The sequence below is a fragment of the Cinclus cinclus genome, chromosome 35 (genome assembly GCF_963662255.1).
Source record: "Cinclus cinclus chromosome 35, bCinCin1.1, whole genome shotgun sequence".
In the NCBI taxonomy this organism is placed as follows: Eukaryota; Metazoa; Chordata; class Aves; order Passeriformes; family Cinclidae; genus Cinclus; species Cinclus cinclus.
The window spans coordinates 919,980-939,425 of NC_085080.1; the positions used below are offsets into that span (position 1 = coordinate 919,980).

The 19,446-nt window shown below is 45.1% G+C and overlaps 2 protein-coding genes across 2 annotated transcripts in view; both read left to right on the top strand.

Annotated features, from left to right (window-relative positions):
• The first annotated feature begins 174 nt into the window (after positions 1–174).
• Positions 175–6,693, top strand: RPS18 (ribosomal protein S18). Its single transcript, XM_062512311.1, has 6 exons — positions 175–208; positions 2,214–2,312; positions 2,887–2,973; positions 5,381–5,482; positions 6,337–6,428; positions 6,554–6,693. Exons 1-6 carry the CDS (start codon positions 206–208, stop codon positions 6,627–6,629), a joined length of 459 nt encoding a protein of 152 aa, XP_062368295.1. The 5' UTR covers positions 175–205; the 3' UTR covers positions 6,630–6,693.
• A 2,288-nt stretch (positions 6,694–8,981) lies between these two features.
• The window catches only part of WDR46 (WD repeat domain 46), a 36,846-nt gene continuing 26,381 nt past the window's right edge, over positions 8,982–19,446 (top strand). The window contains 4 exon segments of the mRNA XM_062512254.1: positions 8,982–9,002; positions 9,117–9,197; positions 10,902–11,014; positions 17,600–17,687. Coding sequence (XP_062368238.1) covers positions 8,982–9,002; positions 9,117–9,197; positions 10,902–11,014; positions 17,600–17,687 — 303 coding nt within the window.

Genomic DNA, 19,446 nt, shown 5'->3' on the forward strand with positions numbered 1-19,446 from the left:
GATCCCAAAAATCTCCCAAGTCCCCACAAAAATCCCCCCAAAAAAGCCCAAAACAAATCCCCGCATCCCCCAAACCTCGCCCGGTCCCGGCTCTACCTCAGTCTGCGCCGCCATCTTGTGGACGCACGGCGTACGGGGCGCGGCGCGTGACGTCACTTCCGTCCCCTCCTTCTTCTTCCGGCAGAGCCCCGCGAAGGCCGCAGTCATGGTGAGGTCCCGGCCGGCATCCGGCGTCATCGGCGAGCGGGGATGGCGGAGGGTGGCGGGAAGGGCGCGGGGCGATGGCGGCGGCGCTGAGGGAGGCGGCGGGGCGGGAGCGGGGCGGCGGCGCGCGGCGATGGCGGCGGGAGGGCCCCGAATTTTCGACCACCCCCTCCCCAGGTGTCATGGCGGCCTTCGCTCCCCTCATGGCGGTCTCGGCCCGGAGTGGGCCTGAGGTGTCGCCAAACTGCCCCAAGCCCTGTCCAGAATTGTCCCCAAACTGCCTAAAACTGTCCCCGAATCGTCCTCATCTGTCACCAAAGTCTCTAAAACTGTCCCAAATCTCCTCATGTGTCCTCAAATTCCCTAAAAGTGTTCCAAATCCCTTTTCAAATGTCCCCAAGTTCCATAAAACTGTCTCAGATATTCTCCAGGTGTCCCCAACCTCCCTAAAACTGTCCCCATTTCCCTCCAGGTGGCCCCAAACCCCCTAAAATTGTCTTCAATCCCCTTCCAAATGTCCCCAAACTCCCCAGAGGTGTCCCAGTCCCCCCCCAAAGTCCCTAAATGTCCCAAATTCCCCCAAATGTCCCCAGGGCCCCCAAGTCTCCCAATGTCCCAAAAGTCCCTCGATGTCCCCAAAATCCCAAATGTTCTCAGTCCTCCCCCCAAGTCTCCCAGTGTCCCCGAATGTCCCCAAATCCTGAAATGTCCCCAATGCCCTCAGTGTCCCCAATCCCCCCAAAGTTCACAATGTTCCCATTGTCCTCAATTCCCCCAAAATCTCCAATCCCCCAATGTCCCCAAATCCCCCCAGTGTCCCCAAATCCTTCCAGTGTCCCCAATGTCCCCTCAGTGTCCCCCAATGTGCCCCCAATGTCCCAAATCCCCCCAATGTTCCTTCAATGTCCCCAATGTCCCCTCAGTGTCCCCCAATGTGCCCCCAATGTCCCAAATCCCCCCAATGTTCCTTCAATGTCCCCAATGTCCCCTCAGTGTCCCCCAATGTGCCCTCAATGTCCCCAATCCCCCCAATGTTCCTTCAATGTCCCCAATGTCCCCTCAGTGTCCCCCAATGTGCCCCCAATGTCCCAAATCCCCCCAATGTTCCTTCAATGTCCCCAATGTCCCCTCAGTGTCCCCCAATGTGCCCCCAATGTCCCCAGTCTTCCCTCAATGTCCCCTCAACATCCCCAATGTCCCCAATCTCCTCTTAATGTCCCCTCAATGTCCCCAGTGTCCCTTCAATGTCCCCAATCCCCTCAATGTCATCCCCAATGTCCCCAATGTCCCTAAATCCCCCCAATGTCCCCTCAATGACCCCAATGTCCCCTCAGTGTCATCCCAAATGTCATCCCAAATGTCCCCAAATCCCCTTAGTGTTCCCCCAATGTCCCCTCAATGTCCCCAATCTCCCTTCAGTGTCATCCCAAATGTCCCCAATGTCCCTAAATCCCCCCAATGTCCCCCCAATCTCCCCTCAATGTCCCCCCAATGTCCCCAAATCCCCTTATTGTTCCCCCAATGTCCCCTCAATGTCCCCAATGTCCCCAAATCCCCTTAGTGTTCCCCCAGTGTCCCCTCAATGTCCCCCCAATGTCCCCAAATCCCCTTATTGTTCCCCCAATGTCCCCTCCATGTCCCCAATCTCCTCTCAATGACCCCAATGTCCCCTCAGTGTCATCCCAAATGTCATCCCAAATGTCCCCAGTGTCCCCAAATCCCCTTAGTGTTCCCCCAATGTCCCCTCAATGTCCCCAATGTCCCCAAATCCCCTTAGTGTTCCCCCAGTGTCCCCCCAATGTCCCCAATCTCCCCTCAGTGTCCCCAAATCCCCCCAATGTCCCCAAATCCCCCCAATCTCCCCTCAGTGTCCCCAAATCCCCTCAGTGTCCCCAAATCCCCCCAATCTCCCCCCAATGTCCCCAAATCCCCCCAACGTGCCCCCAATCTCCCCTCAGTGTCCACAGTGTCCCCTCAATGTCCCCAATGTCCCCCCAATGTCCCCCCAGTCTCTGGTGATCCCCGAGAAGTTCCAGCACATTCTGCGGGTGCTCAACACCAACATCGACGGGCGCCGCAAGATCGCCTTCGCCATCACCGCCATCAAGGTGGGCCTGGGGACACCTGGGGACACCTGGGGACACCTGGGCACAGCAGGAGAGGGCTGGGGACACCTGGGGACACCTGGGCACAGCAGGAGAGGGCTGGGGACACCTGGGCACAGCAGGAGAGGGCTGGGGACAGCAGGAGGGGGGTGGGGACACCTGGGGAGTGCAGGAGAGAGGTGGGGACACCTGGGGACATTCGGGGACAGCAGGAGAGGGGGTGGGGACACCTGGGGACATTCGGGGACAGCAGGAGAGGGCTGGGGACACCTGGGGACAGCAGGAGGTGGGTGGGGACACCTGGGGACAGCAGGAGAGGGATGGGGACACCTGGGGACAGCAGGAGAGGGGTGGGGACACCTGGGCACAGCAGGAGAGGGCTGGGGACAGCAGGAGGGGGGTGGGGACAGCAGGAGAGGGGTGGGGACACCTGGGGACACCTGGGGCCAGCAGGAGGGGGGTGGGGACAGATCGAAGGGGTCTGGGGACAATCTGGGGACACCCAGAGGGGTTCGGGGACCCTGTGGTGGCCTCGTGGAGCTGTCCCCCGAGTGCCACCCACCCGTTTGTCCCCCAGGGCGTGGGGCGGCGCTACGCTCACGTGGTGCTGCGCAAGGCGGACATCGACCTGACCAAACGGGCTGGGGAGCTCACCGAGGACGAGGTGACACCTTGGGGACATCCTGGGGACACGTGGGGACACGTGGGGACGCTTGGGGACAATTTCCAGGGCATTTCGGGGTGACCTGAGGGGATTCCGTGGACATTTTTTGGTGCTAATTCCTCCATTTCCAACACGATCCACCCCCAGTTTTTTCTATTTTTACCCCAAATTTTTCATTTTTTGTCCCCACGGGTTCCAGGGACCCTCGGTGACATTTTTGGCCTTTGGGGACACTTAAACCTCATTTTGGGGATTTTTTTAGGTGCATTTTTTAGGCCATTTCTGTCCTAATTCCTCCATTTCCAACACGATCCACCCCCAGTTTTTTCTATTTTTACCCCAAATTTTATTTTTTTTTTGTCCCCACGGGGTCCAGGGACCCTCGGTGACATTTTTGGCCTTTGGTGACACTTAAACCTCATTTTGGGGATTTTTTTAGGTGCATTTTTTAGGCCATTTCTGTCCTAATTCCTCCATTTCCAACACGATCCACCCCCAGTTTTTTCTATTTTTACCCCAAATTTTTATTTTTTTTTGTCCCCACGGGTTCCAGGTACCCTCGGTGACATTTTTGGCCTTTGGGGACACTTAAACCTCATTTTGGGATTTTTTTAGGTGCATTTTTTAGGCCATTTCTGTCCTAATTCCTCCATTTCCAACACGATCCACCCCCATTTTTTTCTATTTTTACCCCAAATTTTTTTTTTTTTTTTTTTTTTTTTTGTCCCCACGGTGTCCAGGGACCCTCGGTGACATTTTTGGCCTTTGGGGACACTTAAACCTCATTTTGGGGATTTTTTTAGGTGCATTTTTTAGGCCATTTCTGTCCTAATTCCTCCATTTCCAACACGATCCACCCCCAGTTTTTTCTATTTTTACCCCAAATTTTTTTTTTTTTTTTTTTTTTTTGTCCCCACGGGGTCCAGGGACCCTCGGTGACATTTTTGGCCTTTGGTGACACTTAAACCTCATTTTGGGATTTTTTTTAGGTGCATTTTTTAGGCCATTTCTGTCCTAATTCCTCCATTTCCAACACGATCCACCCCCAGTTTTTTCTATTTTTACCCCAAATTTTTTTTTTTTTTTTTTTTATTTGTCCCCACGGGTTCCAGGGACCCTCGGTGACATTTTTGGCCTTTGGGGACACTTAAACCTCATTTTGGGGATTTTTTTAGGTGCATTTTTTAGGCCATTTCTGTCCAAATTTCTCCATTTCCAACACGATCCACCCCCAGTTTTTTCTATTTTTACCCCAAATTTTTTTTTTTTTTTTTTTTTTTTGTCCCCGCGGGTTCCAGGGACCCTCGGTGACATTTTTGGCCTTTGGGGACACTTAAACCTCATTTTGGGATTTTTTTGGGGTGCATTTTTTAGGCCATTTCTGTCCTAATTCCTCCATTTCCAACACGATCCACCCCCATTTTTTTCTACTTTTACCCCAAATTTTTCATTTTTTGTCCCCACGGGTTCCAGGGACCCTCGGTGACATTTTTGACCTTTGGGGACACTTAAACCTCATTTTGGGATTTTTTTGGGGTGCATTTTTTAGGCCATTTCTGTCCTAATTCCTCCATTTCCAACACGATCCACCCCCAGTTTTTTCTATTTTTACCCCAAATTTTTCATTTTTTGTCCCCACGGGTTCCAGGGATCCTCGGTGACATTTTTGGCCTTTGGGGACACTTAAACCTCATTTTGGGGATTTTTTTAGGTGCATTTTTTAGGCCATTTCTGTCCTAATTCCTCCATTTCCAACACGATCCACCCCCAGTTTTTTCTACTTTTACCCCAAATTTTTATTTTTTTTTGTCCCCATGGGTTCCAGGGACTCTCGGTGACATTTTTGACCTTTGGGGACACTTAAACCTCATTTTGGGGATTTTTTTAGGTGCATTTTTTAGGCCATTTCTGTCCTAATTCCTCCATTTCCAACACGATCCACCCCCAGTTTTTTCTATTTTTACCCCAAATTTTATTTTTTTTTGTCCCCACGGGTTCTAGGGACCCTCGGTGACATTTTTGGCCTTTGGGGACACTTAAACTTCATTTTGGGGATTTTTTTAGGTGCATTTTTTAGGCCATTTCTGTCCTAATTCCTCCATTTCCAACACGATCCACCCCCAGTTTTTTCTATTTTTACCCCAAATTTTTCATTTTTTGTCCCCACGGGTTCCAGGGACCCTCGGTGACATTTTTGACCTTTGGGGACACTTAAACCTCATTTTGGGGAATTTTTTAGGTGCATTTTTTAGGCCATTTCTGTCCTAATTCCTCCATTTCCAACACGATCCACCCCCAGTTTTTTCTACTTTTACCCCAAATTTTATTTTTTTTTTTGTCCCCACGGGTGCCAGGGACCCTCGGTGACATTTTTGGGGCCAGCTGTGACCCTGTGCTGTGTCCCCAGGTGGAGAGGGTGATCACCATCATGCAGAACCCCCGACAGTACAAGATCCCAGACTGGTTCCTCAACAGACAGAAGGACGTCAAGGATGGCAAATACTCCCAGGTCTGACCCCACCTTTTCCTTTTCCATGATTTTTCCCAATTTTTTTTCCCTTTTTTTTCCCCAATTTTTACCCCGATTTTTCATCGTTTCCCAACAGTTTTTTCGTCCCAAATTTTCCCTGTTGTTTTTTTTTTTTTTTTCTCCCCCCCCTTGTTTTATCCCCAAATTCCTCTCAAATTTCCCACATTTTCACCGTTTTCTCCCGAATTTCCCCCGTTTTATCCTAATTTTTTTCCTCTCTTTATCTCTATTTTATCCCCCAATTTTTCCCAGTTTCCCCCGTTTTATCCCCATTTTTCCCCAGTTTTCCCATTTCCCCCATTTTTTAACCAATTTCCCGCATTTCATCCCCATTTTTTCCCCCATTTTCCCCCCATTTTTATCCCCATTATTCCCAATTTCCCCCCAAATTCCCCCTTTTTCCCCCATTTTTTCCCCAATTTCCCCCCATTTTCCCCCCCAATTTCCCCCCCATTTTTTCCCCAATTTCCCCCAATTTTCCCCCATTTTTTCCCCCATTTTCCCCCCATTTTTTCCCCCATTTTCCCCCCCTTTTTTCCCCCATTTTTTCCCCAATTTCCCCCATTTTTCCCCAATTTCCCCCCATTTTCCCCCCAATTTCCCCCCATTTTTTCCCCAATTTCCCCCAATTTTCCCCCATTTTTTCCCCAATTTCCCCCATTTTTCCCCAATTTCCCCCCATTTCCCCCCCAATTTCCCCCATTTTTTCCCCAATTCCCCCCATTTTCCCCCCAATTTCCCCCCATTTTCCCCCAATTTCCCCCCAATTTTTTTCCCCCCAATTTTTTTCCCAATTTCCCCCTTTCCACCCCCAAATTTTTTACCCCCTGCAGGTTCTGGCCAACGGCCTGGACAACAAACTCCGCGAGGACCTCGAGCGCCTCAAGAAAATCCGAGCTCACCGCGGCCTGCGCCACTTTTGGGGGTAAAAAAAAAACCAAAAACAAAAAAACAATTTTGGTTAAACAAAAAAACCCGGGAATTTTGGGGCTGAATCGTGAATATTTTTTTTTTTAAATTTATTTTATTTTTTTTTTTTTTTTTTTGCAGTTTGAGAGTGCGGGGCCAGCACACGAAAACCACCGGGCGCCGCGGGAGAACCGTGGGTGTGTCCAAGAAAAAATGAGGAGAAAAGGGCAAAATTGGGCTGGAAAAATGGGAATTGGTGGTTTGGGGTTTTTTTTTGGGGTTTTTTTTTGGGGTGGGCGGGGAAGTTGCGGGAATAAAATCGGTTGAAAATTCCTGGGGGTTTATGAGAGTTTGTGAGGGGATTTTTTTTTTTTTGGGGGGGGGGCAAAAGGGGAAAAAATGAGGGGGGAAAAATGGGGGAAATTGGGGAAAAAATGGAGGGGGAAATGAGGGGGGAAAAATGAAAAATTGGGGGGAAAATGGAGGGGGGAAAATTGGGGAAAAATGGGGAAAAGACGGGAAAATGGGGGGAAAATGAAAAACTGGGGGAAAAATTGGAGGGGGAAAGGAGGGGGAAATTGGGGAAAAAATGGAGGGGGAAAATTGGGGGAAAAATGAGGAAAATTGGGGGGAAAATGGGGAAAAGATGGGAAATTGAGGGGAAATGGGGGGAAAAAGGGGGGAAATTGGGGGAAAAATGGGAAAAATGAAAAATTGGGGGGGAAAATGGAGGGGGAAAATTGGGGGAAAAATGGGGAAAATCGGAGAAAAAATGGAGGGGGAAATGGAAAATTGGGGGGAAAATGGAGGGGGAAAGGAGGGGGAAAATTGGGGGAAAAATGGAGAAAATTGGGGAAAAATGGAGGGGGAAATGAGGGGAAAAAGAAGGGGGGAAAATGGGGGCGAAATTGGGGAGAAAGGAGGGAAAAAATGGGGGAAAAATAGAAAAAAATGGGGAAAAAATGGGAAATTGAGGGGAAAAAAGGAGGGGGGAAATTGAGGGGAAAATTGGGGAAAAAATGGGGAAAAATTGAGGGAAAAGACAGAAAATGGAGAGGAAATTGGGGGGAAAGGGGGGGGAAATGAAAATTTGGGGAAAATTGGGGAAAAGGGGGGGGAAATGAAAAATTGGGCAAAAAAAGAAAAATGGAAATTGAGGGAAAAAGGGAGGGGGGAAATGGGGGAAAAATGGAAAATTGGGGGAAAAGGAAAAATTGGGAAAACGGGGGAAAAAATGAAGAATTGGGGAAAAAGGGGAAGAAAAAAATTGAGAGGGGAAAATTGGGAAAAAAAATTGAGGGGAAAACTGGGAAAAAATGAGGGCAGAAATGAAAAATTGGGAAAAAAATGAGGGGAAAACTGGGGGGGAATATGAAAAACTGAGAGGGGAAAAATTGGGGAAAAAACAGGAAAAATGAGAGAAAAAAAAATGAGGGGGAAAACGGGGGGAAAAAAGAAAAATTGGGGAAAAAAGGAGGAAAAAGCAGGAAAAAAATGGGAAATTGAGGGAAAAAAGGAGGGGGAATATGGGGGGAAAAATGAAAAATTGGGGGAAAAAAGGGAAAATTTAGGGGGAAAAAAAGGACAGGAAAAATGGGGGTAAAAATGGAAAATTGGGGAAAAAAGGAGGGAAAAACTGGGAAAAAGAAATTAAGGAAAAACGGGATAGAAGTGGGGGGTTATAGGAGAATAAAATGGATTTCTTGGGGTTACAGTGGGATTTTTTTGGGGGATTGGATTTTTTTTTGGGGAAAAACCAAAAAATATTGGAAAATCGGGAAAGACAAAAAAATTTTAAAAAGGAATTTTGGGGTCGGACACGAAATTCCAGTAATGAAGGCAGAGGTTTTTGGGTTTGTTTTTTTTTTATTTTAATTTCAGAGTGGATTTTTGAGGATTAAAAATGAAATTTTAGGAACAAAAACGGAATTCTGGGAAGGAGGGAGTGGTTTTGGGATTGGGATTTCCCGATTTTTTTTGGGGAGGATGGAAGGGGGTTTGGGCGTTGAAAGTGAATTTGTGGGAAATAAAGCTGAATTTTGGGGAAAATAAAAATTTTTGGGAATAAAAATTTGGAGAAATCCACGTGGAATTTTTAGGGAATAAAAGCAGATTTTATTCCAGGGAGAAAATAGCGTCTTTGTGAGGAATAAACGTCGGTATTTTGGGAGGAAGAGTTAATTTCAGAACGAAAGGAGGGGTTTGGGAGGGGGGGAATCGCTTCTTGGGGGGGGGGGAAAAATGGGAATTTGGGACGCCCCAAAATTTGGGAGAGCGGGCCCGGAAGTGCCGTACAGCGATTTGCCCTCAACAAAGATGGCGGCTCCCACGCCCCCCACTTCTGTGCGCCCACAGCAAAGATGGCGCCGCCCACAACAAAGATGGCGCCGCCCACAACAAAGATGGCGCCCGCGCTTTATTCAGTGCCCGCTACGCCCTATATCAAGATGGCGGCTCCGCCCTCCACCCCTTCCCGCGCCGCTTCGCTCTGATTGGCCACGCTTTGCCCGCCCTTCAATCCGATTGGTTCCTCACCCGGAAGTAGGTGTGGCTTCTCCGCGTGGCGGCGATGGACGGCGGCGTGTCCGGGGTGAGTGAGGGGACGGGGGAAAAATTCCCCCAAATTTGGGGGTCTCGGGGAGGGTTTTGGGGATCCCCGAGTGATTTTTGGGAGATTCCGGCCTCATTCCCGCTTTTCCTGCAGAGGAAGGACCCGTTCCCCGGGCCGGCGCCGGTGCCGCGTCCCAGAGTGAAGCGGTTCCTGCGGGGCGCGGAGGAGAAAGAGGTAAAGAGCGGGGGGTCCCTGAGGGGATTTGGGGGTTCTTGAGAGGATTTTGGGATCCTGGGGGGGTTTGGGGTGGGGTCCCTGAGGGGATTTGGGGGGGGCTGAGTGGATTCTGGGGGGTTCCCTGAGGGGATTTAGGGATCCTGAGGGCGTTTAGGGGTCGTTTAGAAGATTTTGTGGAGTCCCGGAGGGAATTTTGGTATCCTGAGGGGATTTGGGGGTTGCCTGAGGAGATGTTGGGAACCTGAAGGATTCTGAGGAGTCCCTGAGGAGATTTTGGGATCCATGAGGGGATTTTGGGATTCTGAGGGAATTTTGGGGGTCCCTGAGGGGATTTTGGGATCCTGATGGGATTTTGGGATCCATGAGGGGATTTTGGGGGTCCCTGAGGAGATTTTGGGATCCATGAGGGGATTTTGGGATTCTGAGGGACTTTTGGGGGTCCCTGAGGGGATTTTGGGATCCTGATGGGATTTTGGGATCCTGAGGGGATTTTGGGGGTCCCTGAGGAGATTTTGGGATCCTGAGGGGATTTTGGGATTCTGAGGGTGTTTGGGGGTCCCTGAGGGGATTTTGGGATCCATGAGGGGATTTTGGGGGTCCCTGAAGGGATTTTGGGATCCTGAGGGGATTTTGGGATTCTGAGGGTGTTTGGGGGTCCCTGAGGGGATTTTGGGATCCTGAGGGGATTTTGGGATTCTGAGGGTGTTTGGGGGTCCCTGAGGGGATTTTGGGATCCATGAGGGGATTTTGGGGGTCCCTGAAGGGATTTTGGGATCCTGAGGGGATTTTGGGATTCTGAGGGTGTTTGGGGGTCCCTGAGGGGATTTTGGGATCCATGAGGGGATTTTGGGGGTCCCTGAAGGGATTTTGGGATCCTGAGGGGATTTTGGGATTCTGAGGGTGTTTGGGGGTCCCTGAGGAGATTTTGGGATCCTGAGGGGATTTTGGGGGTCCCTGAGGAGATTTTGGGATCCTGAGGGGATTTTGGGGGTCCCTGAGGAGATTCTGGGGTCCCTGAGGAGATTTTGGGGTCCATGAGGGGATTTTGGGGGTCCCTGGGGAGATTTTGGGAGAAATGGGCGGAATTTGGGTGAAATTTAGATGCAATTTGGGGAAATTTGAGGGAATTTGGGTGAAATTCGGGGGGATTTGGGTGAAATTTGAGGGAATTCTGGGGGATTTGTGGAATTTGGGTGAAATCTTGGGGGATTTGGGGAGAAATTTTGGGATGAAATTTTTGGGGGATATTAGGGTGAAAATTTTGGGGGGAAATTTCGGGGGATTTGGGGTGAAAATTTTGGGGGATTTCAGGGTGAAATTTTGGCTTTTGGGGGTGAAATTTTGTGGGATTTGGGTGGAATTTTGGGGGATTTGGGGGTGGAATTTTGGGGGATTTGGGGGTGAAATTTGGAGAGATTACGGGGTGAAATTTTGGGGAACTTGGGTGAAATTTAGGGGGATTTGGGTGGAATTTTGGGGTGAAAATTTTGGGGGATTTTGGGGTGGAATTTTGGGGCATTTGGGGGTGGAATTTTGGGGGATTTGAGTGGAATTTGGGGGTGAAATTTGGAGAGATTACGGGGTGAAATTTTGGGGAACTTGGGTGAAATTTAGGGGGATTGGGGTGGAATTTTGGAGGATTTGGGGGAGGTGAAATTTTGGGTGATTTTTTTTTTTTTTTCACCTCTCCCCTTTCCCCAGCCCCGCGCCGTCGCCCCCCGGCTCCGCTGGCACCTGAAAAATTTGGAAAATCGGGAAAATTCGGCGGCGGAAAAGGCGGCGAGATGGGAACCGCTCCTGCCCGAGGAACCGGGGTGAGGAACCCCCCAAAAAAATAATAAACACCCCAAAAAAAACCTCCCCCAAAAAACCTCCCCTGAAAAAAACCTTCCCAAAAAAAACCTTCCCAAAAAAAACACCACCAAAAAAAAAAAAACCAAAAAAAACCTCCCCTGAAAAAACCTCCCCTGAAAAAAACCTTCCCAAAAAAAACCTTCCCAAAAAAAACACCCCCAAAAAAAAAAACCCCAAAAAAACCCAAAATAAACACCCCCCAAAAAAAAAACCAAAAAAATAAACACCCCAAAAAAAACCTCCCCTGAAAAAACCTTCCCAAAAAAAACCTTCCCAAAAAAAACCTTCCCAAAAAAAAAAAACCAAAAAAAACCTCCCCTGAAAAAACCTCCCCTGAAAAAACCTTCCCAAAAAAAACCTTCCCAAAAAAAACACCCCAAAAAAAACACCCCCAAAAAAAAAAACCCCAAAAAAAACCCAAAATAAACACCCCCCAAAAAAAAAACCAAAAAAATAAACACCCCAAAAAAAACCTCCCCCAAAAAACCTCCCCTGAAAAAACCTTCCCAAAAAAAACCTTCCCAAAAAAAACACCCCAAAAAAAACACCCCCAAAAAAAAAAACCCCAAAAAAAACCCAAAATAAACACCCCCCAAAAAAAAAACCAAAAAAATAAACACCCCAAAAAAAACCTCCCCCAAAAAACCTCCCCCAAAAAACCTCCCCTGAAAAAACCTTCCCAAAAAAAACCTTCCCAAAAAAAACCTTCCCAAAAAAAACATCCGAAAAAAAAACAAAACAAAACAAAAAAAACAAAAAAAAACCCCAAAAAAACCTCACCAAAAAACTTCCCCTGAAAAAACCTCCCAAAAAAAAACCTTCCCAAAAAAAACCTTCCCAAAAAAAAACCCCAAAAAAACCAAAACAAACAAAAAAAACAAAAAAAAAACCCCAAAAAACCTCCCCTGAAAAAACCTCCCAAAAAAAACCTTCCCAAAAAAAAAACACCAAAAAAAACAAAACAAAACAAAAAAAACCCCCCAAAAAACCTCCCCTGAAAAAACCTCCCAAAAAAAACCTTCCCAAAAAAAACCTTCCCAAAAAAAACCTTCCCAAAAAAACACCCCAAAAAAACAAAACAAAACAAAAAAAAACAAAAAAAACCCCCAAAAAAACCTCACCAAAAAACTTCCCCTGAAAAAACCTTCCCAAAAAAAACCTCCCAAAAAAAACCTTCCCAAAAAAACCTTCCCAAAAAAAACACCCCAAAAAAAACACCCCCAAAAAAACAAAACAAAACAAAAGAAAAAAAAACAAAAAAAACCACCCCAAAAAAATCCCAAAAATTCCATCCCAGATCCTCAAAAAATCCCAAAAATTCCATCCCAGATCCCCAAAAATCCCAAAAATTTCATCACAGAGCCCCAAAAAATCCCAAAAATTCCATCCCAGATCCCCAAAAATCCCAAAAATTCCATCCCAGATCCTCAAAAATCCCAAAATTTCCATCCCAGATCCTCAAAAAATCCCAAAAATTCCATCCCAGAGCCCCAAAAAATCCCAAAAATTCCATCCCAGATCCTCAAAAATCCCAAAAATTCCATCCCAGATCCCCAAAAATCCCAAAAATTTCATCACAGAGCCCCAAAAAATCCCAAAAATTCCATCCCAGATCCTCAAATAATCCCAAAAATTCCATCCCAGATCCCCAAAAATCCCAAAATTTCCATCCCAGATCCCCAAAAATCCCAAAATTTCCATCCCAGATCCCCAAAGATCCCAAAATTTCCATCCCAGATCCTCAAAAAATCCCAAAAATTCCATCCCAGATCCTCAAAAATCCCAAAATTTCCATCCCAGATCCCCAAAAAATCCCAAAAATTCCATCACAGATCCTCAAAAATCCCAAAAATTCCATCCCAGAGCCCCAAAAATTCCATCCCAGATCCCCAAAAATCCCAAAAATTCCATCCCAGATCCCCAAAGATCCCAAAATTTCCATCCCAGATCCTCAAAAAATCCCAAAAATTCCATCCCAGATCCTCAAAGATCCCAAAAATTCCATCCCAGATCCTCAAATAATCCCAAAAATTCCATCCCAGATCCTCAAAGATCCCAAAAATTCCATCCCAGATCCTCAAATAATCCCAAAAATTCCATCCCAGATCCTCAAAGATCCCAAAAATTCCATCCCAGATCCCCAAAAATCCCAAAAATTCCATCCCAGATCCCCAAAGATCCCAAAAATTCCATCACAGATCCCCAAAAATCCCAAAAATTCCATCCCAGATCCCCAAAAATCCCAAAATTTCCATCCCAGATCCCCAAAAATCCCAAAATTTCCATCCCAGATCCCCAAAGATCCCAAAATTTCCATCCCAGATCCTCAAAAAATCCCAAAAATTCCATCCCAGATCCTCAAAGATCCCAAAAATTCCATCCCAGATCCCCAAAAATCCCAAAAATTCCATCCCAGATCCCCAAAGATCCCAAAAATTCCATCCCAGATCCCCAAAAATCCCAAAAATTCCATCCCAGATCCCCAAAAATCCCAAAAATTCCATCCTAGATCCCTAAAAAATCCCAAAAATTCCATCCCAGATCCTCAAATAATCCCAAAAATTCCATCCCAGATCCCCAAAAATCCCAAAATTTCCATCCCAGATCCTCAAATAATCCCAAAAATTCCATCCCAGATCCCCAAGATTCCCAAAAATTCCATCACAGATCCCCAAAAATCCCAAAAATTCCATCCCAGATCCCCAAAAATCCCAAAATTTCCATCCCAGATCCTCAAATAATCCCAAAAATTCCATCCCAGATCCCCAAAAATTCCATCCCAGATCCCCAAGATTCCCAAAAATTCCATCACAGATCCCCAAAAATCCCAAAAATTTCCATCCCAAATCCCCAAAAAAATCCCAAAAATTTCCCTCGGGAATGTCCCAAAAAATCCCCCAAAGTTCCATCAAGAAACCCCAAAATCTCCCGGGGGGGCCCCAAATGGTCCCAAATTCCTGGGGTTTTTGGGGGGGAATTTTTTGGGAATTTTGGGGATTTTTTGGGGGAATTTTTTGGGAATTTTGTGGGAATTTTTGAGGTTTTTTGGGCTTTTTTTTGGGGGGGGGGGGGGATTTTGGTATTTGTGGTTTTGGGGAATTTTTGGGAATTTTTTGGGGAATTTTTTGTGGAATTTTTCGGGATTTTTTTTTTTTTTTGGGAAATGTTTGTGGAGAATTTCGGGGGAATTTTTGGGCAATTTTTGGGGAATTTTTGGGAATATTGGGATTTTGGGGGATTTTTGGCAATTTTTTGGGATATTTTGGGGGAATTTTTTAGGGAATTCTTGGGAATTTTCTTGGACTCTTTGGATTTTTTGGGGGATTTTTTTGGGGATTTTTTGGGGATTTTTTGGGCGATTTTTGGGGGAATTTTGCTGGGGATTTTTTGGGGGATGTTTTTTGGGATTTTTTGGGTCATTTTTGGGTGATTTCTGGGGGAATTTTTTTGGGGATTTTTTGGGAATTTTTGGGGGGATTTTTTGGGGATTTTTTGGGGATTTTTTTGGGGATTTTTTGGGTGACATTTGGGGATTTTTTGGGGATTTTTGGGGTGATTTTTGTGGATTTTTGGGTGATTTTTGTGGATTTTTTGGGGTGATTTTTGGGTCATTTTGGGGAATTTTTGGGGGTGATTTTTTGGGATTTTTTTGGGATTTTTTGGGTCATTTTTGGGTCATTTTTTTGGGGTGATTTTTTGGGTGATTTTGGGTGATTTTTTGGGGTGATTTTTGGGTCATTTTTGGGGATTTTTTGGGGTGAGTTTTTGGGATTTTTGGGTCATTTTTGGGTGATTTTTTGGGGTGATTTTTTGGGGTGATTTTTTGGGGTGATTTTGGGGGATTTTTTGGGGGATTTTCTGGGATTTTTTGGGGTGATTTTGGGTGATTTTGGGTCATTTTTGGGTCATTTTTGGGTGATTTGGGATTTTTTGGGGTGATTTTGCGGGATTTTTTTGGGTGATTTTTTGGGATTTTTTGGGGTGATTTTTGGGTGATTTTGGGGGATTTTTTGGGTGATTTTGGGGTGATTTTTGGGGTGATTTTGGGGGATTTTTTGGGGTGATTTTGGGGGATTTTTGGGTCATTTTGGGGTGATTTTTTGGGATTTTTTGAGGTGATTTTTGGGTCATTTTTGGGGATTTTTTGGGGTGAGTTTTTGGGATTTTTGGGTCATTTTTGGGTGATTTTTTGGGGTGATTTTTTGGGGTGATTTTTTGGGGTGATTTTGGGGGATTTTTTGGGGGATTTTCTGGGATTTTTTGGGGTGATTTTGGGTGATTTTGGGTCATTTTTGGGTCATTTTTGGGTCATTTTTGGGTGATTTGGGATTTTTTGGGGTGATTTTGCGGGATTTTTTTGGGTGATTTTTTGGGATTTTTTGGGGTGATTTTTGGGTGATTTTGGGGGATTTTTTGGGTGATTTTGGGGTGATTTTTGGGGTGATTTTGGGGGTTTTTTTGGGGTGATTTTGGGGGATTTTTGGGTCATTTTGGGGTGATTTTTTGGGATTTTTTGGGGTGATTTTTGGGTCATTTTTGGGTTATTTTTTTGGGATGATTTTGGGGGATTTTTTGGGGTGATTTTTGGGTGATTTTGGGGGATTTTTTGGGTGATTTTGGGGTGATTTTTGGGTGATTTTGGGGGATTTTTTGGGTGATTTTGGGGTGTTTTTTGGGATTTTTTGGGGTGATTTTTGGGTCATTTTTGGGTGATTTTTTGGAGTGATTTTGGGATGATTTTGGGGGATTTTTTTGGGTGATTTTGGGATGATTTTGGGGGATTTTTTGGGGTGATTTTTTGGGATTTTTTGAGGTGATTTTGGGATGATTTTGGGGGATTTTTTGGGGTGATTTTGGGTGATTTTTTGGGATTTTTTGGGATGATTTTGGGGGATTTTTTGGGGTGATTTTGGGTGATTTTTTGGGATTTTTTGGGATGATTTTGGGGGATTTTTTGGGGTGATTTTTGGGTCATTGTTGGGGGATTTTTTGGGTGATTTTGGGGTGATTTTTGGGGTGATTTTGGGGGATTTTTTGGGGTGATTTTGGGGGATTTTTGGGTCATTTTGGGGTGATTTTTTGGGATTTTTTGGGGTGATTTTTGGGTCATTTTTGGGTTATTTTTTTGGGGTGATTTTGGGATGATTTTGGGGGATTTTTTGGGGTGATTTTGGGTCATTTTTGGGTTATTTTTTTGGGGTGATTTTGGGATGATTTTGGGGGATTTTTTGGGGTGATTTTTGGGTGATTTTGGGGGATTTTTTGGGTGATTTTGGGGTGTTTTTTGGGATTTTTTGGGGTGATTTTTGTGGATTTTTTGGGGTGATTTTTGGGTCATTTTGGGGTGATTTTTTGGAGTGATTTTGGGATGATTTTGGGGGATTTTTTGGGTGATTTTGGGATGATTTTGGGGGATTTTTTGGGGTGATTTTTTGGGATTTTTTGAGGTGATTTTGGGATGATTTTGGGGGATTTTTTGGGGTGATTTTGGGTGATTTTTTGGGATTTTTTGGGGTGATTTTTGGGTCATTTTTGGGTTATTTTTTTGGGATGATTTTGGGGGATTTTTTGGGGTGATTTTTGGGTGATTTTGGGGGATTTTTTGGGTGATTTTGGGGTGATTTTTGGGTGATTTTGGGGGATTTTTTGGGTGATTTTGGGGTGTTTTTTGGGATTTTTTGGGGTGATTTTTGGGTCATTTTTGGGTGATTTTTTGGAGTGATTTTGGGATGATTTTGGGGGATTTTTTTGGGTGATTTTGGGATGATTTTGGGGGATTTTTTGGGGTGATTTTTTGGGATTTTTTGAGGTGATTTTGGGATGATTTTGGGGGATTTTTTGGGGTGATTTTGGGTGATTTTTTGGGATGATTTTGGGGGATTTTTTGGGGTGATTTTGGGTGATTTTTTGGGATTTTTTGGGATGATTTTGGGGGATTTTTTGGGGTGATTTTGGGGGATTTTTTGGGGTGATTTTGGGTGATTTTTTGGGATTTTTTGGGATGATTTTGGGGGATTTTTTGGGGTGATTTTTGGGTCATTGTTGGGTGATTTTTTGGGATTTTTTGGGGTGATTTTGGGATGATTTTGGGGGATTTTTTGGGGTGATTTTGGGTGATTTTGGGTGATTTTTTGGGATGATTTTGGGGGATTTTTTGGGGTGATTTTGGGTGATTTTTTGGGATTTTTTGGGATGATTTTGGGGGATTTTTTGGGGTGATTTTTGGGTCATTGTTGGGTGATTTTTTGGGATTTTTTGGGGTGATTTTGGGATGATTTTGGGGGATTTTTTGGGGTGATTTTGGGTGATTTTTTGGGATTTTTTGGGATGATTTTGGGGGATTTTTTGGGGTGATTTTTGGGTCATTGTTGGGTGATTTTTTGGGATTTTTTGGGGTGATTTTGGGTGATTTTGGGTGATTTTTTTGGATGATTTTGGGGGATTTTTTGGGGTGATTTTGGGGGATTTTTGGGTCATTTTTTGGGGTGATTTTTGGGGTGATTTTGGGTGATTTTTTGGGATGATTTTGGGGGATTTTTTGGCAGGTTCCTGGAGGCAGATCCGGGCCAGGACAGCTGCAGGATCTCACAGCAGGAAATCGCCGAGGCCGTGGACATCAGCAGTGCCTGCAAGGTGGGGAAAAATGGGGCCAAAAAAGGGGATTTGGGGCAAAAAATAAAAAATAAACTAAAGGGGGATTTGGGGGAGAGAAAAACGGGGGATTTGGGCAAAAAAACCTGGGGTTTGGGCAAAAAAATGGGGAGAAAAAAGGGGATTTTGGGGAAAAAATCCTGGGGTTTTGGGGAAAAAAAATGGGGGATTTTGGGGAAAAAAAAATCAAATTAAAGGGGGTTTGGGGGAGAAAAAAATGGGGGATTTGGGGAAAAAAATGGGGAGAAAAACGGGGATTTGGGGCAAAAAAAAAATCAAATTAAAGGGGGTTTGGGGGAGAAAAATGGGGGGATTTGGGGAAAAAAAATAAAAACTTAAAGGGGGATTTGGGGAGAGAAAAATGGGGGGATTTGGGGAAAAAAAACTGGGGTTTGGGGAAAAAAAGGGGAGAAAAAAGGGGATTTTGGGTAAAAAAAACCTGGGGTTTTGGGGGAAAAAAATGGGGGATTTTGGGCAAAAAAAATCAAATTAAAGGGGGTTTGGGGGAGAAAAAAATGGGGGATTTGGGGAAAAAAATGGGGAGAAAAACGGGGATTTGGGGCAAAAAAAAAAAAAACTTAAAGGGGGATTTGGGGAGAGAAAAATGGGGGGATTTGGGGAAAAAAAACTGGGGTTTGGGGAAAAAAAAGGGGAGAAAAAAGGGGATTTTGGGTAAAAAAAACCTGGGGTTTGGGGGGAAAAAATGGGGGATTTTGGGCAAAAAAAATCAAATTAAAGGGGGTTTGGGGGAGAAAAAAATGGGGGATTTGGGGAAAAAAAACCTGGGATTTGGTAAAAAAAAGGGAAGAAAAAAGGGGATTTTGGGCAAAAAATCCTGGGGTTTTGGGGAAAAAAAATCAAATTAAAGGGGATTTGGGGAGAGAAAAAATGGGGGGATTTGGGCAAAAAAACGGGGAGAAAAAAGGGGATTTTGGGGAAAAAAATCCTGGGGTTTTGGGGAAAAAAAATGGGGGATTTTGGGCAAAAAAAATCAAATTAAAGGGGGTTTGGGGGAGAAAAAAATGGGGGATTTGGGGAAAAAAATGGGGAGAAAAACGGGGATTTTGGGCAAAAAAAAAAAAACTTAAAGGGGGATTTGGGGAGAGAAAAATGGGGGGATTTGGGCAAAAAAAAAAAACTTAAAGGGGGATTTGGGGAAGGAAAAAATGGGGGATTTGGGGAAAAAAACCTGGGGTTTGGGGAAAAAAAGGGGAGAAAAAAGGGGATTTTGGGTAAAAAAAACCTGGGGTTTGGGGGGAAAAAAATGGGGGATTTTGGGCAAAAAAAATCAAATTAAAGGGGGTTTGGGGGAGAAAAAAATGGGGGATTTGGGGAAAAAAATGGGGATAAAAATGGGGATTTTGGGAAAAAAAAAGGGGGGGATTTTTGGGGGAAAATGGGGAGAAAAACGGGGGTTTTGGGGAGAAAAAAATGGGGGAAAAAAGGGGGTTTTGGGCAAAGAAAATGGGAATTTTTGTCAAAAATGGGGATTTTGGGAAAAAAAAGGGGATTTTGGGGAGAAAAATGGGGATTTTTGGGAGAGAAATGGGTGAATTTTGTGGATTTTGGGGTGAAATTTGTGGATTTTGGGGTGGATTTTGGGGTGGATTTTGTGAATTTTGGGGTGGATTTTGGGGTGGATTGGGTGGATTTTCGGGTGGATTTTGTGGTGAAATTTGTGAAATTTGGGGTAAATTTAGGGGTGAATTGTGTGAATTTTGGGGTGAATTTTGGGGTGGAT

Bases quoted from the DNA above. Each gene is read 5' to 3' on its own strand.
- RPS18 (XM_062512311.1), top strand. The intron at 2,313-2,886 runs GTGGGCCTGGGG...TTTGTCCCCCAG, and splicing joins TCGCCATCACCGCCATCAAG to GGCGTGGGGCGGCGCTACGC. The intron at 6,429-6,553 runs GTAAAAAAAAAA...TTTTTTTTGCAG, and splicing joins GGCCTGCGCCACTTTTGGGG to TTTGAGAGTGCGGGGCCAGC.